Source organism: Buceros rhinoceros, unplaced genomic scaffold (genome assembly GCF_000710305.1).
Source record: "Buceros rhinoceros silvestris isolate BGI_N320 unplaced genomic scaffold, ASM71030v1 scaffold11191, whole genome shotgun sequence".
Lineage (NCBI taxonomy): Eukaryota > Metazoa > Chordata > Aves > Bucerotiformes > Bucerotidae > Buceros > Buceros rhinoceros.
The window spans coordinates 1-25,083 of NW_010394834.1; the positions used below are offsets into that span (position 1 = coordinate 1).

The following is a 25,083-nucleotide window of genomic DNA, read 5'->3' on the forward strand; positions in this document are numbered from 1 at the left end:
CACCAAAGCGACTAAAAAGTCCCAATAAAAACTGCTCTTGGATCGATGGAACATGTTGGAGATTTTAAAAGAAAATGAGAGAGTATGTTTTGGTGGTGGTGTGTAAGTAATTCAAAAAGTCATCTCAATTTCCCATATAAATGATGATTTTTGTACACCAGCTCACACACAATCTTGAAAACACATTAATTTCTAAAGGACTCTAGTCCACAGAAGCATGACAGCTGTTAAAGGTTGAAGCTCATGTTCCCTGCACCAGGCAGTGATCTCATCATGCACCCACTTCCATGACAGCTAGAGGAAACACTTGTTTTTTCAGCTTTGATAATGGTGACAAAGACCCTTAGCCTTAGATTTGGATTTTTTTTTTTTAACTTCAGCTATCCTCCTTTTCTCCTGATTCGCAGCACATTGCTTTTGATGAAGGCTGATTAACCACAAGAACAAAAGAACAGCTTTCAAATTCATGCTGGGGAACCAACACCAGGTTCGCCTCTCTCTGCCCTTCCGCCAGCTGTCAGGAATACAGCCTTTTATCTTTTCATGTTTGGAGACCACCTCTGATCTCTGGAGACCTGCATGGCCTTCGGCAAATCACGGATCTGACATGACAAGTTCCGGGTCTAGACAATAACAGGTAGGCTCCAAATAAATTAGGAAGAAGGAGGGCAGGCAAAACCAAGCAATGCCATTCTGCTGTCAACTTTGTACTTACTGTCAAACTTTCAAGTTCAGTAAAAAGTTTCTTGAACTTCCCAGGAATTTTCTGAAGTGGGGAAAACAGAGAGAGAAAGGAAAGTTGATTTAGGCAGAAAAATGTGGAGGCATTTTTTCCCATGAGACTGCCATGTGTGACGCGCCTGCTGAGAGTACCAACAGGGAGTTAACCTCCACTCCTCAACTCCAAGAGCCCTAATTACAGACCACGTTCAGTGAGATGCCAGCGAGGCACCAGACCCTGCAAGCCTTGCCTCGGACACCTGCATCTTTTTTTTTATGGAAACTGCTTGTTAACAGTTTTTATTTTCTTCCCTAAATTCCATGCCTACACCGCAGTTACTTTAATATCCACACCAAGTTAGAAGCAGTAACATAAAATTCAGATACTTTGATTACATCCAGGTTAAATCATTTGTTGTAACCGATCTTCCCTTAATACATGGGTTCTAGAAATTAGCAAGCACCACATTCAGTGCTGTTTGATACACTGTCCCCAGTGCTGACCAGTGTTACTACTCGTACAGGCTGGTGCCAGAGGAAGAGAACTTTCTTAAAAAGCGATTTCTCCATCTCTGGTATCTCATCCTAATCGAACCAGGAGGTACACAAAAGACCTTCCAAGGCAGCCCAGGCACAAACTACCTTCTCGCCCCACATGCTAACACCTGCCCGAGCATGCGCCTCCTTTATCTCTGAGACACTTTAATGGATTCACCTCATTATACTCGAAGCAATCGTTCTACAGTTTGAATTTTGCTACTGGTATTTCAGATTTGAAGAATGGTGTGCGGACCTTAAAACCTGTCTATTTTTTCCAACCGTACTAGTTAGTCTAGCAAAAGAGATCCCCTCTTAGGACAAACCCTGTCTTTGCCATTAGAGCCTCAGAGCCACAGTGATACTACCAAGAGAAAAGAAATTTAGAACAATTAAGTGGATGTACTGTATGATTAAAATACTAAAATAACGGAACATGGAATTGCAATTGCAGATTTTTAGTATCTTCAATCAGGGAAAGTTAGGCTCATTAAAACACCACACACTGCAGAAAATAAGTAGAAGAAAATGCTTGGGAGCATATTACTTGTTTAAGAATTCAAGAGCAGAGCCAATATAATTTAGTGTCTAAATGGTTGCTTAAATTTAGGTGGTTTCATTTACATGTGTAAGTAACTATAATTAATTTATAAACATTGCTCTACTTTCTAGAAGCCGCATTACTAATGCAAATAACCTTCTGCTTTTGGAATTTCCAGTGCAGTAAAGTTTTACAGATAAAAAAATGCATATGACTTCATAAATATATTAAACACAGAAACATGAGATGTTTACAATATTTACAACATGCTGATGCCCTCCTTCTGGTGACAAGCAATATATTCTGCTCTTCCTGAGAGAAGCCCACCCGCAGCGCATGATCTCCGGAGGTCTCTCCACACAACACAGTCCCGTGTTTCTGCGCAGCAGAGATCTACACCATTGCCACTGGGTGCCTTCAATAGAATACGTAGTCCCTTCCACTCTCTTACCAAAGCCCAGAGATATGGGACGAAGGCCAGCTGTAAAAGCAGGTAAGGGCAAATTTTCCCTAGAGTGGTGTTTTAGAGACAGGGGCTTTCTGTATCATTGTCCTCAGGTATGTATTTTTCTCTAAATTTTTTTGCTTTCGCTGTTAGTTAAAGTTAGCACCTCCTTGGCCTATCAGGAGTCCTTGTAAACTTCTCCCCACAGAAGCAGTCACTGCCCTTCTTTCTCTTCTGACACATGCAGTGATGTTTCCATATGCATGATTTCAGCTAAGGGGGAAGACTTTGCTCTGAACAGTGTTAGATATGCTTGCAAGTCTCTGATGGCCATTTGTTTTCAACTGTTGATGCTCAAGAGTACCTCCAAGGCAGGAGATCGGGGTTGTTCTCTGTCACTTTGCATTACAGATTGATTTTTGAGTACTGCCCATTTGGGGGAGGGGGGGGGTGGGGAGGGATAAGGCTTCACCCCACTATACTGAATTACTCCTTACCCAATTCTTGTTCAACAGCAGATATAGTAAGCTTGAAGATACTACCACTCAATAATTTACTTGGATAGAAAAAAAAATCCACAATATAAACACAGAGCCCAGGGGGTACCTTCCTTCTGAACAGCCCCTGCTCTAACAACTGGTAGTTTCTTTAGCAGATAATCTCAGTTCTCCAGTTTACCTCTTATTCATGGTCTATTTCCTAACTTTACTGTTCAAGATGAGCAGCTGCAAAAGAGCTGATAAAGGAAAATTAAAGAGGGTTTTTTGCTACTATTTTTTTAATAAAACTATTCCATAATAAGGTATTGCTTGTTTGAAGCCACCTTTAGAAGATTTTCTGTTCTGACATCTACTTAAAATACTAGTACGATCTCCTTGCTTTGTTCTTATTTAAAAGCTCTAGAAGAACACATTCAGTTTTATTTGAATAGCTGTGTATCTAAGGCTTCAGGCCACATCAGTTTCTCTACTGACACTTGCCCCATGGATGATTTCAGCATGAAAAACTCATAATTAGAAAGAAAAGGTAACTCACCAGTATACAACCTTTGTGAGAAATGGTTTTGACAGGCTTTAAAAGATATAAAGATGCATCTTACCTCCCAGGTCTGAGACAGCCGGCTGACAGATGCAGTGTTGAGACCCATAACAATAGCAAAGAATGAATTCAGATTTCTTTGGGCTTTACAGCTGTGGAATAAAAGTATGAACACTGTATTCCGATTTTTTTGTACTCAGAATCAGTGATAAATGGAATGCACAGGTATCCTAGGTTACTGAGTCCCATTTCAACACTCAGCACTAACATACAATAATCTTCCACATAATGAACTCATTAAATGTCCTCTTATGACCACCTGCAGTCTAGGTGATAGGACCTCTAAGAATTCTTTTTTTAGCAAACATTCCACTGTCTCATCAAGCAGCCTGTTGTTGGCAGGTTATTTTTTTTCCCTTTGCTGTCAAAAGTAATTTTCCCTTTTCTATGTTCAAGTTGCTCTCACCTGTCATGTACCATACAAAATAATTCCTTGAAGTCTGCTCTGTTGTATTATAAATATTTTCATCCCCTTTTTAATCTTTTCTGTAAATTGTACATCATTGGTTCCTTCAATTTCTCTTCATGGTCATGACCTGCAATCTACTTTCCTATATTGTTATCATCCTTCATTGAATTCTTTGTAATTTTTTTTTTTTAACTTCTCTCTCATGTGTTTACTTCTTACCAAGAAGATGTAGCGAGACAGTGGGGAGGGAAGAAGAAACATAATTACTGTTTTGGCTCTAAGTTTTTACACCTTTCTCCTATCCAAGTATAAAACAAATATCTAATTATTTTCTTGGAACACCATCACACTTTGTCCTTGCCTTTAATTTGTCATCTATTATCACCCAAGGACCTCTGTCACGGTACTGTTCTTTAGAATCACACATTTATTTCTTCAGCTCAGCATTAGCATTCCCTAGCTGAATCACTCTGCATCTATCTAAATTAAATCTTATCCTGTTGTTTGCACATACCACTAGACTCCTTAGACCATTTTTTTTTATCGTCTAATGCATTTGCAGTACCTCATAAATTTTATTGTCTGAAAATCTGATTAATGTTCAATTTACACGTCCCTATAAATTAGCTGCTGTTAGCACTGGTTCCAGTACAGATCGCCATGGAATATGCTTGATACCCCTATTCTTTGACATTTTACTATATATGATCAGACACTTGCTTATTTCTAGTCCATTAGGAAATTTGAAATTCTGAAATATCAAGTCCTTTTCAAACAAAAAGATTCCCCATTCTCTTGCAGAATCTTGAAGACCACTATAAACATATTTGAGAGTGAGAATCGTCTTTTACAATAATTTTAAGTACAAATAAATCCACTGCTTTCCCTCAGATATATCATCAGGGAAAAGCATGTGCCAAGGCCGTAGCCTGGAAACTCGCCAGCACTGTTACAAGTTTTATGAAGCTTGCGCTCATCGCTGCATACTGCTATCCTGAGACAGTGTATTTCTCACTTCAACTGTCTTAAAAGTTAATCCTAACTTTGTTGCTTAGACCCCTTTTATCAGCTCCCTGAGGTAATTCTTTCCACAGCTTGGATAAGCAGTCTGTTGTATGGGACTGTTCCTCACAAAGAACTGTAGAGAAAAGGTACGTCTTTTACAGTCAGCCACTGCTTGGGAAGCAAGGCGGCTGCTGTTGTCATCCATGTGTTCTAACCCTACGTCGACCTGTTTCTCTAACTCCTCAACATGTTTATTTCTAACAGCATGCTAATTTATTTTCTCTATCAAATCACTTGTTTTCTATTTTAACTAGATCATCAGCAGAAGTGTAGGTATCTGTATTTCGAAAACTCTGTCTCCCTTTTATGCATTGACGCGCTTGTGTAAAAGCCTTCCATCTTCTTCAGGTGTTCCTTAACAGTGAAGGACACAAATGTTGAACATAAGATCTTAGTCCTGCTGCTCTGCCGACAAGTTGAAAGTTAAGAGATGCAGATTCCTGGCCAAATCTGGGAGCAGAGAATAGGGAGCAGCCAGAGCTGCTCACAGCTCCCTACCTCTCTGCCTTAGTCATAAACATAGTATCAGGACTGCTTGGCTTGTGTCTCATGATGACAACCCTGTGCTTAGCACATCATCCTTCCATCCTAACTATTCCTCTTTCATCAGCTCTCTGAGAAATGATGACATATGATAATGTCTTCTTTTAGAAAGCTGCTTTTCTGATTAAAAAAAGATCCCAAGAAAATTACACACTCAATTATTTGTGTATCTGTGATTTCACCATCCTCATGCTATGATGATGGGTGCTTTGCAGTACACTGGGAGAGCCTCACTACCATCTACTGATAACTATTTAGTCTCCACAACTTTGGCTTTTCACTTAACAGAGATGGAATTAATTCAAATAGAGCAACATTTTAGTCTGGTGACAAATATATCCCTATTCATGTGGGACAGAGATGAAACTTTTCCTGGAATGCAGGAATACTGCTGTGATACAAGCAAGGCACACAGATCAACCTTTTTTGATGTAATTGGACCAAACTTGGGCATCGATACAGCAGAAAAACGAACATATTACCGAATACCATACAACCTGCAAACTAAATCAAATCACGTTTATGAGCTACACTAGATTAGATTAGAAGAATTCATTTCACCACAGGCACTGCTTCAGCAGAAAACAGTCCTTTCTATGTAAGTGCCTTCCAAATTAAATCAACCCAGTCAATGAAGGGAACAAATTATGTATTTTCCATTAACATGCATATTCAAATACTGCAGAAGACCAACAAGGGGAAAGAGAGGTGAGGAGAATGGCTGCCTGTATTGAAATTACTCCATTTCCTTGGTTACTACAGTAAGAGTGATTACAGAGAAAAATCACTCTCTGTGTATAGTATGCGTTTGTATTCTGTTCCAAGGCATAGAATAAATGCCAGCCCTATTTAGTAATAGCGCAAGAATTGGCCATCAAATCTAATTAACGAAGAACCTCCCCACCAATAAATAGCAGAGCACTCCAGAGAGGATTTCATGGGACAACAGCTTCCTGCAGCAAGTTTGCTCTCTAGAGGCAGGACTTGCAAAATTTGGTGATTAACTGTTGCCACTCAACTAGTTTTGTAATACAGTTCTTAGGTTATCTCTGCTAAGAAAGGAGATACCTCTGCACCATCAGGAATTTTGCAGTTGATGCTGCAGATACAGTGGTTAAACTGCTGGGGGAGATTTGAGCAGCATATCCTCTATCACATCGAGTTTCGGCCAGTGCTTCCTGTTGTATTTCTGGAATGTTTTATCTAGGTATGCTTATTACACTATTAAAACACATGAAAAATTAGTTTTCTTTCTTTGTTTTTACACCTACTTCTCACCAAATAAAGCATGTGAATTCAAGGACTTTTGTTGCAAATTTAGTAACTTACTGGGCAGCAATCTTGATGAACTTCTTGACGAGCTGTACACGTTTGCAGAGCTGGCTGCAGAGGAGTATCTCGGTGGCAACCCAAAGCTGGACCTCATTGCATCTTTGAAGCAGAAGACTGAGATTCTCAGTGTTTTCAGCACTGCCCTGTCTGCTGAATGTGAAGTATATCAGCTCTTGCTGGAAGACATGGACAATATTATTAGAGATAGTTTACATGAAAATGAATTGTAAATTATTTATAATTTTTTGAAACAAGACCTGGTTACAAATGGTTATTTTTTTCATTATCCATGAGCCAATCACAAATGATTCAGGATCCAGGTTTGTCTTAAGACTAGAGGCTTATTACAGTAGGCAGGTGAACTGGAAGTCCTGCAAGACATGCTTTTCTTGTGAGATTTCCTGCAGTTCCACTTCCAGCTACAGCCAGGTATAGGACATAAACAACCAGTCTCTTTCTGTATTTCATCACTTCTGTTCCAGTATGAAAAAGCAACCTCATCAGACCACTGCAGAATCTGGAAAATTTCCATTTAACTTTTTCCTAAAAGTAATCAAGTTTTCATGAACAGAGGTGTGGGTCTTGATTTCTATGCAAAAAAAAACAAAAACAAAAAAACAACCCAAAACATCCCAACTTGAACAGATCTAGATTTAAAGAGTTTAACCCAAATAAAAGAACCTGAAATGAAATATCAAGGAAAGCATCTCATGAGAAGCAAGGGAATTCCCATTAATTTTTTCAGAAAGTCAACATGCTTTTCAGTGAATGATATTTTCATGTGACATTTTGTACTGTTAACTGTGTATTTTTTATTCAGCAGCTCACACCAGAACCTTTCAAAGTCATTGAAACAACCGAAAGGGCTGAAGTGGGCACATTGAAGTGGGCCATTATCCCATTTTATAAAGTCTGTCCAGTATGTTTTATGTCACTGAATGCTAACAAGAGTAGTAATGTGACCATCTAAACTGCTGAAACTGTGAATTCTTCAGTGGTTAAAGTGATATCAAGGACACCTATTTGTGGAGTCCTATATTTAGTGAACATTACTGAGTGCAAAGGACAATTTGCATATATAACACAGACATGAATAACATAGGCAGTTTTTAGAGTATATAATCATAAATAAATCTAAATAATCTAAAATAAAATCTCAATAAAACCCACCAGGTGTACAGGGAACATATGAGATGCCCTAGCACAGAGAAGTTACAAACCTTTGACAAATGTTTTCAGTATCAAGGACTACAACATATCTCTCGGACCTGATTCAATGCCACCACTAGTGATAGCTTCCAAATCATGTTGTCATGATGGTGAACGCAGAACCAAGGAATACTGATGCTCTGAAATTCATCATGATGGCACAACGCTGCATGAGAGTAAATTACCTGGAAGGGGACGCAGTGTTCCTTACCTCATGAATTGCATTGAAGAGGCTCCAGTCAAAGTTTGTTAGTTCTACGGCAAGAGCCCAGGTGTTGATACCCAAAATTCTCACAGATCTTTGCTGCAATTCCTCATTTTCAGCAAATGGGTTCTAAATCAATAGCCAAGAGCAAAAAAAATCCTCAGCAAATGCCAAAAGCTCTGCAATGAAACAGCTACTGGACCAAGGTACCAAACAGAACTGAGTAAGTAATCTTCTCTAAGTGCACTCTGAGGGTTTCCACCCCACCCCCACCCCCGCTACTCAAAATCAAGGAGTTATAGCCTAACAAATAGCTTGAGACAGGACATGGGTCAATAGGATCAATGACTAGCTATTGGATTACACCTTCTCCCTCTCTCTCTCTGTTTCTCTAAATCTGCAATATAAAACACTGACCAGAAGACAGCATAATGAAAAATAAAATCCCTGAAACCATCAAAAAACAAAATCTGAATTAAAACACCAGGAATTTTTTGTATAAGAAAAATCACTCCGCAAACACACCAGATTTAGAATAAATACACACAACTTGCCCACCAATCCACCTGTACAAATAACATAAATGCTAACATTTTATGATTAATCTACTCCAAAAGTAATCAGTAAAACACTGGATCCTGATGCACAGAAGTCACTTAGCATATTACTGTGGAGTGCACTGGTACTGCTGGTGTTAAGGGTCATTTGACATTTCCATTGTTAGCTCAGATTTTCAAAGGTTTGCATTTCTCTTTTTTTTTACCTCATCAAGCTAAAACTTAGCACATGAACCACCTGACAAGGTGAAAGATTATTATTACCAGTTAAGCCATTACTTTGGTGCTATATTTCTGACAGTTACAGCAAGTTTTGTGCATTTTTTTTTATGTAACTAGTGAAACTAAATTGGCTGTCACCTGTCTGCACTGGAAACCTTCCCTTAGTATTTGCATTTTTAGAGGTGGCTAGAATGCTGGAGATAATGGGGATGACAGATTACAATGATAGTGGTGTGTCAGCTCTTCGGGGCACGTTGATCCAACAAACATAAACAGACATTTCTCATCCCTAGGATGAATGTGGAGATCCTAATGGTACTGACAACACATAAAAGCCAGTTGAGATACCGTCCTTGAGGTTTCCTTGAAATATCTGCATAAAGAGCAGAAAACTATTGAAAGAGTAATTCTTTGAGCACCTGACTGTTCCTGCCTCACTGTGGTTTTGTGAAATCACTGTAGGAGAGAGTTTGCAGTCCCAGTTTGAGGACAGAGGGAATGAGAGAGACTTGCTGCCCTTCAGCCTGCTCCCTTCCCCAACACCAGCCAGAGGACAGGGATAGAGATGGATGGGAAGAGGACATACCACCAGCAATACCTGTCAGCCACAGACCGACCATGCAGCTGCCACAACACTGGGGTCACGCTGATGCCCAGTAATTTTGGTAGAACTCAGATGACACTTATTTCTACATGTAGTAATCCCAAGGAGTTTGTTCTCACCTTCTATGGTTATGTACCAGCCTCTTCAAGTGTTACAGAGGTACAAGGCGGGTGAGGGGGTGGGGAAGAGAGTCACGTGGGACCTGAATAATCCTCATCCCACCCAGTCCTGTACAAGTGCAAGTCAGCTTTACCCAGCTGATACAGATAGAAAGATTTAAGCTGTACAGAGGAATTGCTCTATTTGAAATTGATGAACAAATTCCATTACTGTTCAGGCAAATAACTGCTGTTAATGCAAGGTATTTTTGTACAGAGCAGCTCAGTGAGCTTTACAAAGGAAGAAAAAATAAATTCTTTATTGAAAATGCCCTCTGAGAGAAGTATTAAGTTCTTGATCTGGAGTCCGATCAATAAAACATGAGAAGTATACAATACAGATCCTTACCAAAGAATCAGTCAGATCTTTTCGGTAGACAAACATACGACTGGATGACTCAAAAGATTTTGAGATAGCCATATCATTTGGTTGTAGTTCATGTTTTTCTGTAAAAATAGAAAACAAAACACACACAAAAGCTTCAGAAAAGGAGTAAAAGCTGTATATAAATATGATAAAAACATTTTACAAATATATTTGTAAAGCCACATCAACTTCTTAGAATGTAATTAAGCATGAAATCCAGTCCCTATGGGGACCATCATCTCTACAATATTCAGGAACAATAAAGGCGAGATGTCTCTGATGCTCAAGTAGAGCACAAAAACTTCCAGCATCTGCTCTCAACCTGGACTTCACATAGAATAGAACAAAAAGCAACCCTTAAGTCATCTAGTCTAACCTCCCAGGCATTACACATTATTTCATTTCAACCCAGTCTGTAAATGTAGTGACTTTTGTGAAAGCAAAGTGTCTCAGCTTCCAGAAACTGAGCTGTTGCATGTCAATGTCAGAGAAGAGCATGGGTGGAGATGTCATCAGTAGCCACAGCCATTTCACAGGAAAAGAAGTTTAAAGGGTCCCAACACCACAAAATTTGCCCCACAGACCAGAGCTGAGGAGTCCTTTATAGTATGGCATTTACAGAAATTCCTCTAGACCTAGAGTAAATCATTTAGGAAACACCCGAATAAAAGAGCAGGACACACCAAACTAGTAGCAAAGAGAAAGGACTTTTTTTAAACTCCACTCTGGAGTACTGGTTCAGCTCCAGGAAGCCTTGGATGCACCAGAGAAAGATACAGGAAAAAATAAAGCAAAACCCAGAACACAGCTAAAAAACTGCCCTGGGAAAACTGTTTCTTCCTGCAGGTTCCAAATAATCTTCTGGAGACCTGACACATGAGATTTGATTACAGTGACTGTATTAATGTAGTCTTAAAAGCACTACAATCATGCTCACAGCTACCTTGGGCTTTTCATTGCCTACGAGGGAGAAGTAGGACCAGGAGGAAACTGAGGGCCAAACATTGTTCTAGATTGTTTTCCCTCTTACCCAGCTCACACTGACACCAGCTACATTTATGTTGAACTGCCAGTATAATTTTTCAAGGTAATTTGGAATAAAAAGAGCTTCTTTGTTCATTTCAAGAGTACAATAAACCCATGTTCTCCAATGCTCATACTGCTGCCCTCCAGGTGGGCAGCAGATGATAGTTCTGAGTCTTGCAAACAGCAAAGAAAGCAAAGAAAAATACCTGGTGTGGCAGGCTGGTGTTTACTGCTCGCAGCATGGGAGTGACAATGCGTAAGAACAAAGATACTGAAATCATGGTATCTCCAGTTAATGCCACATGAATAAATTAACATTTTAGGGGTTACAATGGCTATGTACAAATGTACCTATTGTACCTGCATTTTAATTATTGTTTCTTATTGAACAGCCAAGCGGCAACCACTTCTATTCTGTGGCTTTCTTGGGAACTAATGTGGTCTACAGATAATAGCGTGTTTCATTATTTATTAGATGTTGGTTTTCTTTACCTAAGTAGCTGGTTAGCACCAGATTTATTGCTATTAGAGCAAAACTTGCCCTGCTATTGAACAGGAGTGTAAGACCTCAAAAGTAGCAGCAGCAGCAGCATGATTTTGCAGTGCTGTAGAATGCACTAGAGGCAAGTTTGTGCACACACAAGGGTAAAAAGACTATGCCTGAAAATAATGTAGCCTGGCTGGCCAGGACACCTACATGTAATGCTCCTGTGTGGCTACTCTGTGCCCAGGCTCTCAACAGCCAGAGCAGGGCAGCATCTCCCTGCCACCCACACCAATGCCTTGCAAAAAAATTATTTAATTGATATGGGTGTGGGAGAGAAAAATGTGACCTTCCACTTCTGCATCAAATAAACAAATAGAACAACCCAGCATTTGTATATATTTCATTTAACTAGACTGACAAAGTAGCAATGAGTACTATATCTCTAAGTATACATCCTTTGTCCCAGGGGATCGGCACCAACTAATGTTATCTGAGAATATGGCCAAAATATTCTACACTCTTAGCCCCTTTTTGTAGAACCAGCTTCACATTTCTATGTGCCTAGTTAAATTGCTTCCTTTATATTCTCTAAGAGCCAAAAGATACCACAATGAGCAAAACAATCTGACCAAAGAGCTTGAGACCTGCCAGACACCAAAGAAAATCTTGGGGATTTGGCTGGTTCCTAGTATCAGCTCATGATCAATTTGGTCTTCCTTAAAAAAACCAGTAAGACTTTCAGTTCAATGAAAAATATTTAAATAATAGATATAAGTGTCAGTTGTAAGCAAGATTGCTTACAAAATATTGCTTAGATTGCTCTCAGTATCTCAACCGTGCAAATGTATGTCTCCCTCCTTTCTGCTGAAGAATATTCATTACCGATGCCGTAAATGAGGAAACGGCCACATATACAGTGTTTGTTATTCCCTTTTATATTTTCAAAGCAAACCTCATCGCCTTCCAAATTAATTTAAATGTGAAAGTAGATTTATCTGTGGGGAAAAAATAAAATCTTGCAATACTGCTGGAGACTGAAAGTCCTTTACACTCCCCTCCCAGCGAGGAGATGCTGTATCCAACAGTACCCAAGAACGAGCTGTTGCCATGGAAACGACTCTCAGGGAAGCAGCTCCTCATTGTTTCCATGGTCATCCAGCTGTGGGCCTGCATAGGAACAGCTGTATCTTTGCACCAGAAAATGTCAGCTGTCCCTTATGTGATGTACTAAAAGGTAGTTATTCAAATGAAGGGAAGTTATTTACCACCAGAAAACGTGACTGTCACCAGCGCCAACTCCTCCTCTGGGAACTGGATCTTTTCTGCTACAATCTTCAGTATCTCCTGAGCTGAAGTGGATACTTGAGCTTTCACACTGACATAGGAGTGCTCTGTTATATACACACGGCAGAAAACTGCACAAAGGAAGAAAGACATGCTAAGCAGTAGGCAGAGACACCTGAATAGAGCAGGGAAGAATCTCACAGACCCGACCTGACCATGGCAATGCCTTGGCTGCCTGGCTGCTACAGCTGCAGGAAGGGCAGCTGCTGCACTCTGAGTCATAGGGACATGAAACTATGTAAAAAAATCACCATTTGCCCCCCTTCCTACCTCCTCTCCCTGGGAAATGAAAGGGGCAAGCAAACAGACCCAGAGATCCTCCCCAGCAATACCTATTTAAGACTTCTTTCCATGAGGATTTGTCACAGACGACCTCCTCTGCCACCTGTCGTCTTTGCAAACTCAGCTGTTGCCATCTTTTCTCCCTTCCTTTAAGGTTCAGATAAATCACTATCCTTTCAATATATTTCATGTCTGCTGTAAAAATTATTTTGGACCTTCACTTCCACCTGAAACAGGAGGTTTTGAAGACACGTGGAAGGGACTGGTTTGGAGAAATTCTCTGGGCTCATCACTTTTGCTGACGTCCATGAGTTGGTTCGGCTCTGGGAGAGATTCTCAGCAGTAATGCTTGGTCAGCTCAGCTAGTACTACAAAAAGGGATATACACTCTCTCTGCTTGCCAGAATTTTAGGTTTTGTTGAGTTTCTTGTAGCCAGTTCTGTGAAATACAGCTGCCATACTTAAAAGAGAAGAAACAGAGCTGCAGATTTGCATAAATATTTTTAAAATTACAACATCTGTTAATATTGCCAAAACTCTTAGTTTTGTATTCGCTTCAGTGCTTCAACTTTGCATTTCCTTCCATTCTAGCACTTCTTATTGACAAGCACTTCTACTGACAAGCGGATAGCATGTCAGTATGAGACAAAACTTTTCTTCTCCATAAATGCTCCATTGTTTTATTATTTTTATTGTCAGAAAATGTAGCAATAGTTCTTTGCTTGTCCTACAAATCTTCATGGCTTCAGGGCACTTTCATTAACTGAGACCATACCAGAAGCAGTTAAGAACTCTATCCTCAAGCATATCTTTTTTGGTCCAGTAAAAAAGGAAAAAAATGAAGATGACAAGGAAGGAGGAACTTTACATTTAGCCTTAGGGAAGAAAAGTAATTTGATTTTATAATTTTTTCTTCACCTGTCTCTGCTGACAGACAGTAAATGAGATGCTCATCCTATAGCAGAATCTCTCTTCAGAAAGGATATAACTCATGAAAAGATAAAGCCATCAAATTGCACTCTAAATTACTAGGCAGAAAAATAAATTTAAAAAAATCTGACAGGAATATTTGGACTCCATAGGCAGAGTGCAACACAACTTGCTTACAGTGAATGTGTTTGAAATCTCCTCTCTGTCATTTGGGGATGATGACAACAATCTTAATTTATAACTGGGCTATTGACATATCCTTTGTTTTACACTGAACTAAACCAACTCACAGGTCAGATCCTCAAGCACAACCATCATACTGATTCTCCTAAAGCCTGTTCCCCCCCACAGCTTTCCAACATCCTATCTGAAGTATTTATTGGCATGGACCATGCCTTTTCTTCCAGGAGCCTGTGCTGCTCCTGTGTGAGGGAGGAATGCCAGTGAAAGCGGCTGCAAGTCACCCTGGTAATACTTACATTAGAGAATAATATGCTTCCAGTCAAGTGGTATGGTATGGCTTGGACAGAGCCATCCTCCAGAAGAACCATCACTCAGCAGCACTCCACCACACCAGCTCAGATGTCCACCCTCAGTATCTGCCGTCTGCTCTCCTCAAATCCACTTCCACTATTTCATTTCCTCAATCCCATAATTTTCTGTGGGTCATGCTCTCAAGGAGTGAGATAAAAGCAATTTAACCCAGCTGGTGCTGGCCTTGCTTGGTCCTGCCCTTCCTGTCCCATGGCCACACAGTCTGTCTCCTCTCTAGTGCCAGTACGCTTCCCTGACCACTCACCCACAAGCTGTGTCTGACTTTAAGAAGAATGAGTATGGGGGTTCTCATCCGGAAATAACATTTTTAGGAGCCGCCTTGATAACATAAACCTCAAATAACCCTATGTTTGAAGCACAGAAAGGGGGCATCTATCAGCAGCATGTATTGTGCAGAAATACTTGGCATTGAAGGAGCTCAGTTTTTATCCTCTCACAAATGAGCACTACAAAAACAGTGACTCCAAGTGAACTTTCACAGTTTTGTTCCCAGGGAGAAACAAAGGTACACTGTCAAAGGGCGAGACTTCCAGGTAGGAGGTCCTTCTGTCTGCTCCCTGCTTGTGCCTCTTTCCTCATACAGGCATTACAGGAGGGTGACAGCCTCACTGCGCTACTGCATTAGTAGTGATGAAAGGAAATTGCATTCTGAAATGGTTGATATTAAAGAGAAGTGGCACCTTGCTCTCCACACGAAGACGTTTTTGAGGAGAGAAGGAATTAAGGTGGGGCTCCCAGAGTTAGCAGATCACGGCCCATTTCATGTGACAGGCTTATTCATTCACCTTTTGCAACCAAGGTCCAGGTGAAGAGATTGAGAGCATAAAATGGAGCAGGAGTAACACTTGGTGGCTGGGCTGCCAGCACTTCTGGGAGGCACACAGCTCTGCTACAGGGCTGCCGGAGGAACTGGATAGGGCAAAAACCCCTTGAGACACCACGTCACTGTTGAACCTCTGCAAAGCAGGAGGCAGGAATGTAACCTTACACAGTCAACTCCTTCTTCTTTTACGGCCCTAAGGTCCTGTCCAGAAGGTGTATGTCAGTTAAAAAGAAATTTACGTTATGGGTAGCCCTTGAGAAATTATTTTGCAGTTTTGGAGTTTTTCCTCCATTCTTTCAATCATACTTACTTTCTTCTGTTTCATTCATGGTTCCTCTATGCTGCAGCCAGTTCTCCTTTACACTGAACTGATGAAAAAAGGTTTTATTCTGTGAGAGAGTGGGAGAAAAAAAAAAAACAATTAAAAAAGAGACAACAGTGACTCTTTGCATCCCTGCCCTTTACAAAGCAGTAATTTGCAGAACGCAGCATTCAGCCCATATGTCTGGCCAAAAAGGTTTCTGTATAGGAAATCCACCCACCCTTTCAGTAAACTGGGAGTTGCCTTACTAAATAATGGCCAAAGTGGGGATTTTTGAGGAAACAAGACATGCCAAGGCTAAGCAGCTTGCATGATTCGAGGTTCTCTGTAGTCATGTTCAGAGCCGATTTCTTATATGCTTAATTCTTATATGTGTTTCCTATGTACCAATCAGCCCATTTAGCAATTTCACTAGAACTTCATGGTATGCCTTCCCCATTTCCACAGTAAGCGCATTTTAAGCTTATTACACACTTCAGCTTCAGCCCAGTAAATTTGATGAGCATAGCAATCCACCTCTTTGCAATTTATACACCAACTTTCCTCAGCTGCATCTTCTCCCTCTGGTTAAATAAATGGATTCATGTTCCTCACTTTTTTCCCCTCTGTCCTTGTCACAACAGATCCCTCCTTTACTCTGTCTACTTGACAGACATGTCAATGCCTGTGCTCAGCCTGGTTTTCCCACGTTGTTACATCTCTCCACCCCAGTGGGGACATGCTCCCAGGCCTCTCCTGAATTCTGACATCTCAAAGCACCTTGTTAAGATGCTAATAAGTGTCACAGCCACTGCAGGTTAGCTCACACAGCTGATATCCTGGCTGCACTAGCAGGGAAAAAAATTTCCTTAAGCAACATGGCAGGTTTAACCTCACTGATGTATCCAGTCACATTTTTGACCACCAATCACTTTCAGTTCAGAAGCCAGGAAAAAAGAGGTAAGTGGGCAGAGGGGAAGACAGTGAGATGATGTTATCTAGCAATCAGCAACAATCAGGCTTGCGCGTTACCTTTCGGTGAGGTGAATACTCATCTACAGTGCTGAAACAGGAAGGAAAATCCAAATTATTCTTCCAGCCAAAGCTTCAGAAAAGGAATTTTTAGCTATTACAAGAGTTTACAACATCAGAAAGTTTTTAACATTAAATGGTCACCACAGAATGTCTGCAGAGCCTCTTCAGGGAAAGCTAAGGGAGTCTGGCTCCACCAGAAAACTTTCCTGCAACTTGCACAATTGATGTAGTGAAAAGCAATGCTGCCAGCCCACAAGCTGCCAGAGAACACAGACACAGAAATTTTTCCAGCTTTTCCGCAATGACAAAACACACACGTCACCCAACATCAGAGAAGATTGAATAATGTAGCTTTAGTTTGAAGAAGAGATGATTTGTAAAAATTAATATAGTACTCTTATCACTCAATGCTTTACTGAATTACAGCTAGATAATAACAAAAATAAATTACACTCTAAATAAAAGGAGACCTAATCACAAATATAATCAATACTTACTGACGACGATGCATCCCAAGTATCTTCTGAAATTCTTTCAGGTCCTTCTCAAGAATGGGATATTCATACACATCATCTAACACATTGCGGTATATTGTCTACAAAAATAAAACAGTATCTGCAAACAGCTGATAACTCAAACAGAAATCAAAGGCATCACATCAGCAGCCTAAATCAATTCAGGTACTAGTCTACTAAAACAAAAATCATCATTATATTTATGCAAGACCCATCAGGAAAGAACATTACTGTTTAAATTTCCAGACTGGTCAATATTCAGCTCGCCTTTGGAGAAACACTCTTCGTATCATTGCCAAAAAGAATAAGGAAGCTTAAGACTTTATCCACAGTTCAGCGTTTCATCCCATTGTCTGGAGTGAATGACTGAAGAGAACTAAAAGGCTTTGAGAAGATCTCCAGTTGCAGACAAAAAGTCTGTCAGGAAAGGTGGAAGATCCTGAAAAGTCTCCTAAAATACCTCCATCTTTCAACCAGCAGGGAAAATAAAAAACCAACCAACCAACCAAAAAATCCAAAAGCAACAATGAGATGGAACTTGGGTCAGTGATGAAATGGCTATTTGCAAATTTACAAGGGAATTATAAAAGCTTTTGGAACTAATTCAGAAAGATCCAAAGATCCTTGCTAATATGCAGCGACATAATTCTATTTTTTAAAAATACATAAAGCTGTGCTGCGCTCCATGTGCGCCTGACAAACACTGTGGAATAGCATGTCACCCCTCAGTCCAAGTAGCTTCTCTTACAAGGACCTCAAAACTCTTCATCCTGATCCTCTGGATACTGACAGTAGATCCTGTTCTGGCAGACACAACCAGCATGTCCAAGGAACCTCCACATCTTTGTAGCTTTATTTCTTACCTTTCTAAGTTTTCCCATTTTCTAGACAGCATGGAGTACTATAAGACTCGTATCTGAAAGTCGTTTTTGACATTGAATGTATTGACATAACAGGCTTTCTGTTCAAACTGACTATCTCTGTGGCATTCAAGGAAGGCACGTGTAAATCATTTTGTATTATAGATTTCATAGAAAAAATTTAAGTATGAAAAATTATGCTTTATAGATTTTGCTGCTGGAGCTTTTTAGATACAACATATTAATCAAACAGTGCTGAAATGCATCAGAAAGTGCTTCAATACCTTTAAAAATTGTTTTAAATGCTCGTCTTCATGTAACCAGTCTTTGTAGAGAGAAGTCCACTGAGACACCAAATGCAAGACTTTTCGTTTCCTACATGACACATCAGAGTCATCTTCTTTCCCTTGGTGGTTCTTAGCACAATAGGTATGGTAGATTAAGGAACAAATAATTAGTTCTCACTGAAATTTAAAAATTAAGTGATAGAAAAGACTTTTCAATCATCTCATTTGCTAATGAAAGTTTTTTCTACTACATTGCTCAGTTTAAAATGTTTTATCCCATCTGGAGCTTTAGGAGTTTCATGAACTTTTTGGAGAGAAATCCTTAGTAATAGAAATGTAAATTCATCCTCTGTGCCGAGAGGATTTTTTTTCTTTATGGATTAAAAAGTAAAATCAGTTCAGAAGGAATAATGCAATGTTGAGTCATATCTTTTCTGCAAAACTGGGAATGAACCTTTGTCCCACACAACAATGCCAATGTGAGTGTCTGTGGGAGGACAATGCATCGTTAACAACAATAACAAAAAAACACAGGCAGAGGAAGTCAGTTTCTTTTTCCTTGCACAAATTATACTATTAAAAAAAAAAGCAAAAGATTCTATTTCCACACTGCTCTCTATTCACGAAGCAGAAACACCAAATGACAGAAGATACCCACTTTGTACATTGTCCCTGTCCCTTCACTATGCTTTCTTTTATTAGATAAAAAGATTGTTTTCACCACAAACTGTAAAAAGGAAAAAAGAAACAGAAAAAGGAAAAAAAAGAAAAACAATATTACAGCTACAAGTTCATTCAAATAATGCCCCATTAGCTTATAGTAGTGGAAATGCAAGAAAAAAAGTTCCTTTATCTCAGAATGAGTTAGACTTACATATATCACACGATAGAAGGTGCAGAGATTGTAAAATACTTATTCATTTTTTCACTTCACATATTCTGAAATATATTATGCAGATATAGATAACCTAAAATTAATATACAGGTCTTAACCCCACTTTAAATGTTACTTTGTTACAGTTATAAAGGTTTATTTTTCTTTAAACAAAACCAACAGACAGAAGATCACATTGTGGCTATGAGTTAGGTGTCTGTTTCAAGACATCTTTCAAGCACTCTTGTGAAGTAAGCATGCACACACACAAACGTGTATGTTTTGGATACCGCTTTATTCAGAGGCAGATTTACCTCTGAACATTCAACACCAGAAGAGCAATTTTCTGCTTACCTATTCCTCAGGTATGCAAATTCTAATTGTTTTATTAAGTCAATGTGCGTGTATACATACACACACACACATTTACAGGCACATGACAGTTATGGGAACTCATATCCAATTCGGATTTAATGTTTCCAATTTGAATCCTCTTCTTCACATTCCATTTGCATGAAGAAAACAATATAACCTGAACTTTGGGAAACCAGATTTTAATCAAATTGCAAGTATCATAAAACCTTACGAAAATTGGACTGGAGAAGAAGAGACCTTGAAAGATCAACTAAACTAGTCCATCCAAGTCCACTCTAACTAGTTCACCCTAAGAGAGGTTTAAATATACCCTAAGTTATCCTCGACATATTTTCTAGTTTCTTCTCCTTAATATTTTCCAATATCAAAGATTCTGCTGTTTCACACATTTTCCGCTTCAGTGTTTCTTTTCTTAATATAAAACAAATTAAAATTTCCTAGTATCTAACACGAAACTGTCTTACAGCAATTTAACCTCACTGCCTCTTCTCCCATCTGGCATTGATATGGTAACAGATTATTCCTTTCCTCTTTAGCTACTGGAAAGATTGTCCCATTTATAGTTTCCTCCTTTTTTTCAGTAAAACAATTTTTTCTTCTAGGATACTGTTAATTCCCATTGCTGTTTTTTGAAGTTTCTCCTATTTGTTTATGCATTTCTTGGGGTGTGATACCAAAATCTCAGATGTGCACCTTCTAAGCATGCCACAGTAAATATGAGACAATTGTTCTCTTTTCTCACTATTTCTACATGCAACCTCAAGGTAATCACACGGTCTTGTATTTCAACAATATGAATATGTAAAAAGCAAAACTAATTATCCCAGGCATGCAGTTTACTATGTTTGATGTAAGGCTGGACAACAGCTAAACCTAGGTGTAAGTGTGTGACCTCTGTTAATACAACACTTAACAAAAGGATATTGCCTTAGAAGTGCCTGGCACAAGTCATCAGTCGTCATGAAGACTGTGTACGTGAGAAGGAAGTCATCCAGGAGAGTTTCTGCAGAGGAAAACAAAAGAAGCCCAGGGTACAATACATTAGTGAGAGGAGGAAGAGGGTATCTACATGGCAGGAAGAGGACACCCTTCCAGAAAAAAAAGTCCGAAGCATACAGAATACATCGAACATTACGATTCGACAGTTAACAATACGTTGCCACTGCAGAGATCAGATCCTTTATTTAACAACTCATTCTCAGCTCTCAAAGAACCAACAAGCACAAATACACACAAAATAATCCACAGTTCAGCAATCAGTAAGAAAAAGTCTGTATCACAACCACCACCATCCCGATTAGGTCTGCTGTATACAAAGCAACCTTTCCAGCAGCTAGGCTGTTCTGGAAATTCAGCAGAAAAACTTTCAGTAACAGGAGAGAGGAAGCTGATTGCCACGTACAGCCAGTAACATCTACGTACAGTAGCTGAGAACCGTGAAATAAATACGTTCAAATCTTTAACTGGTTAGTCCTGTGGGCATCGCTAAGTGCTGAGAAGTTTTCTCTAAGGTTTTATTTCATTACACTATGGAAGGGGTTTTTTTTTCCTCCACCTGGTTTCTGTCAGTGTTACAAAAATGGGCTGAAGGCACTTGCTAACAGACCATCTCTACCCACTGCAGCTGTAGCACCTCAGGCTGTCAGTACGAACAGCACCGGCAGTCCAGATCTCAGTGTAACTTTCTCAGTCTTCATTCCCATGTCCCATGCCACACTAGTTTTTACAGTTTTTCCAAGCCTTTAGCACACACAGCAGGAGGCTGAAAGGACTGCGTTTGCTTCAGGATGAGAGAGCTCAGGGGTAATGTTATGGTGGTCTTCAACAACCCAATGGCAAAGTAGAGCTAAGTCCGAGCCAGACTTTTCCTGGAGGTGCGTGGCAAAATGGTAAGGGGCAAATACCAGAGACTGACGACAAAGGAAAATTTGTCCAGATGCAAGGGATTTTTTTTTTTTCCTCCTGTGAGGGGTGTCAACCATTGGGACAGGCTGCCTAGTCAGACTGCAGAATCTCCAAGGGGATATTCAGGGCTTCCCCGGGCAAAGCTCTCAGCATCCAGGTCTTACCTGACCTGCTTTGAGCAAAGGGTAGACCAGGCACCTTCCAGTTCCCTCCCAGCTGAAATTATTCTACAATTCTTAAACAGATTTGCTTCCAATTCCAATATGATGTGTGATCTAGGAATGAATTCGTATTTAGTGGACAAACAACAAAACCTTTAGTTTTCTGCAAACAGTCAAAAGAATTATATTGGTCTTTTTAATCCCAAAATAAAAATGTCTGTGTTTGATTTTTTGGTTTTGTTTTTTCTTCCCAAAATGGTAAGATTTTCCTCAGCTTTTGAGGAGTTCCTGTTCACTGCATTTCTTTAGAATCCCAGCAGATACACTGTGTTCCCTTTATCCAGAAATCAGGTTTGCATCACCTGCTTTATCAGAAAAGAACAGGAACATGGACAGAAGCTGAAGAATAGTAGAAGTAATTCTGATTATATTGCAGAGCAAAAAAATACTTTACCGGTATAACTAGATGTTACTAGTTAGAACCAATTACTCAACTGTGATTGAAGTGGTGGATTTACAATTGCAAAAACTTAGGGCCAAACCATACCTCATGTGAGAAAGATAAGGCTGAGCCCTGATTTCCATATCTTGATTTTCTCGCTATTTGTTTACGATCTGTTCCAGTCCAAGCTACTGCTCTTGTACGAGTGTGCAACTGAGAGCACCCCAGCAGCTTTTCATGCCAAGGCAGCAATTTCACAATAATTTAGACCAATTTCAGTTACAGCTGGCCTGGACCTCCTTGTCAGTATATTATTGACCCCACAGCTACAGTGCAGGACGGCAATAAGAATTCATCCGGACATCATTCAAAGCCAGATATCATGTGGATATCACATGGATGGATAGCTAATGACCCTGTGACCATGGGATTCAAAATAACTCCATTGTCTTTAAAAAAAAAAAAAAAAAAAAAAAAAAAAAAAAAAAAAAAAAATTCTCAACCTAGCTAGATCAATGCCTTTAACCCAGCCAGTCTAGAAAGGGTCCTGACCTAAAGTCACATAGCTAAACCCTCTTGCTTTCAGAAACAAAACAATTAAATTCTTTATATTTCACCAATATTGTTAAAAATTATGGAAAGTATTACTTCTGCATAAAAAGAGAATTTTGTCTCAGTAAATGAAAAGACATTCTAAACAGCTTGTTCTCTATCTGAAATGCCATCTATTCATTCTGTTGCACATCTTTTGGATGATACGATGCAGCTAGCTTGGAATCAACAACCATGTTTTAGTTCTTCACTAAACTATGTGACTGTGCAGTGATCCTCACGAAGTCAGAGACATTTACAACAAGTAATTTCCCCAATTTTCTACTCTGTATAGGTGATACCTGAGTTTCAGCAATTCATAGCCATGTGTTCAGAAAAGAAATTAAGTACTAGTTAAAGCAAAATTGCAAGCCCTATCAGTGAACTTCTGCAGTTGTTCAAAATAGTGTATCATACCAGCTGGTCTCAAAATACCAACTTAAAATTTTATTCTTAGTACCTGATCATCTGTTCTCCAGATACCTTCAATTCTTCCAGCATCCCAAAGTGCTGGGGTGAGAAGAAAGGCTGGTTTTGCCATAATTTTTTGAGGTTTTTGCTTAATTTTTTTGCAAGAGCTATGCTACAGATACTACTAATGCAATTCACTCAAAAGAATTAGTGAAAGGAAGATTAAAATTACATGCTTGTTCAGAATAACTTACAAATGTTTTTAAGCCCTCTGTTCATCTTTTCTCTGCATGCTTAATCATACACCCATCTATTCACTGTCTCTAGCTGCTAATAACCTTATCATAACAAGGTATATCACTCAACCAACTTAAAAGTTGCATGCATGTATACTAGGGCATTTCTTTTTTTCTTTTCCTTCTAAGTGCAGAGGAAACGCTAAGAAGAAAAGTTCATGAATTATGATTTCCATAGCTTGTATATAGGCTAGATCTCTTCAAATTGCTTCTGAAGTTGTTTAGAAATTTAAACCCTAAAGGAATGTTTTGCACAAAAAAAGTCTGGATTCTACATGTGGTCCATTAATAGCACCACTCATCCGTTAAATTACTTTAACAAGCAAGCAATGAAAGTGATTTTGCTAGATTAAGTATCTATTACCAGGTATCTATTACCAAATGTCACCTAAAGACTTCACAACAACATTCATATTTTAAAATGCCTAACCCAGCTTGTAAGTAATTCCCTGACGTACTACTGTACTTTCTTCCTAAACGCACTGTAATTTAAAATCATTCCAGAACGTTTTTTCATGCCATAGCAAGGACACAAAACCTGGGGGTATACCGATTCTTCAAAAAAATCATTTCTCCAAAACAAACAATTGCACACTTCTCAGATTATCTGTGGACATGTATTAATGTCCAAAAGCATGATTCGTTGGCCTTAACCTACAGAGAGAAAGGCAAACCATGAGAAAACTCATTCAGGAAATTATTCATTCTGTTACTAGTGGCCATTAAGAGCAGTAAATTTGAATGAGAAAGGGCTCTAACTGTAAAAGTTGGGTTGATAATTACCAACAGAAATCTTTCTGGGGTTTTCCTGTTTAGTCACAGTTGATTTAAGAGTCAAAAAAAAGAAAAAATTCCAGTCAAATCATTAATTATTTACAGTACACCATACCCCAACTCAAAATGACAGTGAAATGCATACCTTTGCTCTTAAATTTTATTTTGTCTCCCAGTCTCTGCATAAATTTGTAATGATCTTCCCCATTATTCCCATAGAGAGAGTTTTTCTAGTATTTGTAGCAAACAGGCAGAATAAAATCCACAGTAACCACTGGAAAAGAAAAGCTCCCATTGGAAAGGAAGTCTTTATGCAAAAGCCTGTGATGCAGCGCTATTTTTTAATTTCTCTTCTTCATGAATTTTTTATTTAATCATTTTCTTCAAGCCATCAATCTAATTTTTCTTTGTTCCTCACAATTTTCTTTTATTTGGCTAAGCAATTATGACAAAGTATGCAGTTAGCTTGCAGCTATGGAATATTTCATTTCAAAGACAATTTCAAGCATTTTAAAGCTTCATTAAGACACGCAACAGAACGAGCACAAGTTCAACGGGCTCCTATTCTTGCAGCTCTTTGGGGACAGCCTTAGGCAGTAATTTTACCACACTGAATGTGTGCAAGTACCGTAGGCAAAAAAGTAATAAAAAAGCAGGCACTGTGCTTGTTTGTTATTAAATAATTCACAACAGCTTCTGCTGAGACAGTTTCTCACAGGCTGCGTGTCCCCTCCTTTCCCCATGTGAAATAAGGCAGCAAGGACAGCAGTTTACTTGGAACAGTTAGTACCGCTCTT

The 25,083-nt window shown here is 39.2% G+C and overlaps 1 protein-coding gene across 1 annotated transcript in view; it reads right to left on the minus strand.

Annotated features, from left to right (window-relative positions):
- Nucleotides 1-715: 715 nt before the first annotated feature.
- The window catches only part of LOC104501522 (rap guanine nucleotide exchange factor 5), a gene marked incomplete at both ends in the record, with an annotated part of 50,206 nt that continues 25,838 nt past the window's right edge, over nt 716-25,083 (minus strand). The window contains 11 exons of the mRNA XM_010145343.1: nt 716-766; nt 3,343-3,433; nt 6,688-6,866; nt 8,111-8,233; nt 9,995-10,092; nt 12,791-12,940; nt 15,770-15,848; nt 16,793-16,823; nt 17,293-17,390; nt 18,455-18,599; nt 20,631-20,709. Coding sequence (XP_010143645.1) covers nt 716-766; nt 3,343-3,433; nt 6,688-6,866; nt 8,111-8,233; nt 9,995-10,092; nt 12,791-12,940; nt 15,770-15,848; nt 16,793-16,823; nt 17,293-17,390; nt 18,455-18,599; nt 20,631-20,709 — 1,124 coding nt within the window. The remainder of the gene's footprint in view (nt 767-3,342; nt 3,434-6,687; nt 6,867-8,110; nt 8,234-9,994; nt 10,093-12,790; nt 12,941-15,769; nt 15,849-16,792; nt 16,824-17,292; nt 17,391-18,454; nt 18,600-20,630; nt 20,710-25,083) is intronic.